Source organism: Solanum lycopersicum, chromosome 6 (genome assembly GCF_036512215.1).
Source record: "Solanum lycopersicum chromosome 6, SLM_r2.1".
Classification (NCBI taxonomy): domain Eukaryota; kingdom Viridiplantae; phylum Streptophyta; class Magnoliopsida; order Solanales; family Solanaceae; genus Solanum; species Solanum lycopersicum.
In genome coordinates this window covers 16487786-16491650 of record NC_090805.1, presented here as the reverse complement: position 1 = coordinate 16491650, position 3865 = coordinate 16487786, and the positions used below count along the sequence as shown (strand labels likewise).

Here is a 3865-nt window from a genome sequence, read left to right as displayed (position 1 = left end):
TGTGGGCCTCTGCAACAATCCTGGTCTGCAAATCATCCACATATGGTACACACAGCCTGTCTTAATACCCAAGTATGCCATTACCTCCCAAAGCGAAAGACTCATTCATCCTTATAAGCACTGAGTCCTTCAGCTCTATCAACACAGGATTGAGATGTTGACCCTGCTTGACTTCAACTTCCAAGGATGATTCAGAACTAGTATGAACTGAAACACCCCCACTAGTAGATTCAACCAATTTCAAACCTAGTGTGGCCAGTCTATCGACATCTTTCGCTAACTCCTTCTTTTCACCCTCAATGTGGGTTGTACTTCCCATGCTCATCCTACTCAAAGAATCGACTACAATATTAACCTTACCTGGATGGTAGTGAACATTCATGTCCTTCAACAACTCCAACCATCTCCGCTGACATAGATTTAACTCCCTCTGTGTGAACACGTACTGGAGACAGTTGTGGTCTGTAAACACCTCCACATGCACTCCATACAACTAGTGCCTCCACAGCTTTAATGCAAACACAACAGCTGCTAACTCCAGTTCATGAGTGGGATAATTCTTCTCATGAACATTAAGCTGTCTGGATGCATAGGCTATCACTTTACCACCCTACATAAGAACACAACCCAAACCAACCCTAGATGTATCACAATAAACAGTGTGATTCTTACCACACTTAGGCAAAGTGAGCACCGAGGATGAAGTGATTTTGTCCTTGATCTCCTGGAAACTCTTCTCCCAAGCCTCCGTCAATTCAAACTTGGCCTTCTTCTTAGTCAAAGCTGTCAGTGGGGCACAAATGGAAGAAAAGCCCTCTACGAACCTGCAGTAGTAACCAGCCAATCCCAAGAAGCTACGAATATTAGTGAGAGTAAGAGGTTTTGTCCAGTTCTTAACAACCTCAGTCTTCCTCGGGTCCACCTCTACACCTTGATTGGACACAACATGACCCAGGAAGGTCACTGATCTAAGCCAAAATTCATACTTGCTGAATTTGGCATACAAATGATGGTACAACTGATGTTGTATAAGTATCTGCAAAGTTAGTCTCAAATGATGTTCATGCTCTTCCTTGGTCCTAGAGTAGATGAGAATGTCATCAATGAATACTATGACGAAAGAGTCAAGGTATTTAGGAAGACCCTGCTCATGAGATCTATAAATGCAGCAGGTGCATTCATGAGAACAAATGACATAACCAAGAACTCATGATTACCATAACGGTTATGAAAGGTTGTATTTTGGATATCTCCATCCCTAACCCTAAGCTGATGATACCTTGAACGAAGATCAATCTTAGAGAAGAAACTAGACCCTTGGAGCTGATCGAACAAATCATCTATTTTGGGAAGTGGATACTTATTCTTTATAGTGACTTTTTTGAGCTGCAGTCGATACACATTCTATGGGTTTCATCCTTCTTTTTCGCAAACAACACTTGAGCGCCCCAAGCAGATATGCTCAGCTGAATGAAACCCTAATTAGTGAGATCTTTTAACAGCAGCTTCAACTCTTTCAGTTCAGCTGGATCCGTTCTATAGGGAGGAATCAAAATTGGTCTAGTATTGGGTTCTAAGTCGATACCAAAGTCAATATCTCGAGGAGGAGGGACTCCAAGCAAATAATTAGGAAATACATCTAGAAACTCATTCACAACAACCACAGAGTAATGGAAGGAATGTCATGATCTAAAGCATTAACACTCACAATATGACATAATAACCCCTTGGACATCATTTTATTGGCATTAATGTTCGAAATAAAGGGATTAGGACGACTCGAGTTGTACCCCTCCCAGACTAGTTCCTCTTTATTAGGGAAACAAAATCTCACCACTCTACTACCACAATCCAAACAAGCATAACAACTGTGAAGCCAGTCCATGCCAAGGATAATATCAAAATCATGCATGGGTAACTCAACCAAGTCTACACACATAGTTTTACCACTTACAACTATTGGACAATCCTTGTATACTCTATAAGTTCTTACATTTTATCCTAAAGGTGTACAAACCATTATGGGATCATGCAGAACTTCAGGCAATATTCAAAAAGCTAGAGCAAACAAAGGAGTTACAAAGGAAAGCGTAGACCCTGGATCAATTAAAGCATAAATAGAAGTTGAGAATAATTGCAGCATACCTGTGACCACATCAGCGGACTTCTTTTGCTCCTCTCTTTCCTTTAGGGAATAGAACTTGTTCCTCTTAGAAGGCTCGGCTGCTGTTGCACCCTGTAGATTAGGCCTAGGCTGAGCATTACCTCCATCCTGACCTCTGTTCTGTGGGTAGTCTCTAACTATATGCCCATTCTTACCGCAATCGAAACAGGCATTAAAGCCCTATCTGCACTCTTCATTATGAGCATGGACACACTTAGCACAGTTTTTTAGGACGCTGCATCTCACCTCCATTGCCTCTCTTGGGATCAGCTCTGCCTCCTCTAAGTGTTGTACTCCTCTAGGAATTAGAATTCCCAGAACTCTGATGCCCCTTCTTGAACCTGGGTTGCTCACGGACGCCAAAATTATTCTACGGCTTCCATGGCTGGGACTTGTCTGATCTTGAGGCTTCGTCCTCCTAGCATCACGAACGCCCCTCTTTTTGTGGATATCCTCTACCTGATGGACATGCATTATAAACCTGGAGAGGTCAATGTTATCATGGAGCATCGTAGACCAACGCTCCTCCTCCAGATCTTTGTTGATTCTTGTGAGGAACCTGCTTATGTCATCCCTGTTATTAGATACAAGGGAAGTAGCATACTTGGATAATTTAACAAACATCATTGTTCATCTCATCCTTGTTGTTAGATACTAATGAAAATAGTATACCTGGATAGTTTGACAATCTTCAGGGAATACTCCATGACTGTCATTGATCCCTTCTTAAGGTTGATAAACGCCTCAATCTTCGCCTCCCTCATCTCCCTGGGAAAGAATCTCTCCAGGAAGGATGTCTTAAACAGATCCCAAGTTACTGGAACTCCTTTTAAAGCTCGGCTATCCTACCACATCTTGCACCAAGTTTGTGGAACATCCTTAAGCTGATAAGAAGTCAACTTTGCTTTCTTAGTAGCTATGGCCCCCATAGCCACAAAAATCTTATTCACCTCATCTATAAACTCATGGGGTTCCTCTGAAGTCTTAGACCCTGTGAAAATAGGAGGGTTCATCCTCTTGAAGTCTCTCAGCCTGTCAGCCATTGGTGGGTTTTCCCTCTCAACATTTTGCCGATTGACCTAGGCAGTCATGGCATGGGCCTACATAGTGAAGGCCTGTGCCATCTAGGCCAATGATTCCCGCACCTCTGCATCAGTCAACCCATCTAGGTTAACCGGCATAGCCACTCATTCAGCTGGAGCCTGGGGTGGAACCTGATTGTTCCCTGCAGCTGGTCCTCTTCTCCTCTGACCAACGTTCCTCCTGATATTCATTCTCTGAAAACAATTAGGATTGATGTTAGACACGCTCATAACACCAAGAAATCAAACATTAGGAAACGCACGATAAGATCAGAAGAGGGGAAATTTTCCTACGCATCATGCAGTCTCTAATCTAGGATAGTGGTGCACTTTACTACCATGACTTAGAAACTACTCAATGTGGTTGATGTGAACTTATTATTCTCGAAGTTTAACCTAGTGCTATTATACCAACTTTGTCACGTCCGGAGTCTAGACCCCAGATGAGACCAGCGTCGTTGACCTCTCCGAGGTTGCAGACAAGCCTACATACATCATTCTTACTTCATCTAGGTTAATTGTAGCGGAAAATTTGAAACTTTATATTTCCTAACATGCTTACTAAACATTTTATTACATGTATAATTGTTCACCATGAACCATCTAACATTAAGATCAT

The 3865-nt window shown here is 42.3% G+C and overlaps 1 protein-coding gene across 1 annotated transcript; it reads right to left on the bottom strand.

Moving 5' to 3' along the window:
• Positions 1–493: 493 nt before the first annotated feature.
• Positions 494–3207, bottom strand: LOC138349248 (uncharacterized). Its single transcript, XM_069299564.1, has 7 exons — positions 3014–3207; positions 2837–2932; positions 2411–2738; positions 2146–2314; positions 1501–1639; positions 695–1157; positions 494–610 (listed from the first exon to the last, which is right to left on the bottom strand). The coding sequence occupies exons 1-7, from the start codon at positions 3205–3207 to the stop codon at positions 494–496; spliced, it is 1506 nt and encodes a 501-aa protein (XP_069155665.1).
• Positions 3208–3865: the final 658 nt, after the last annotated feature.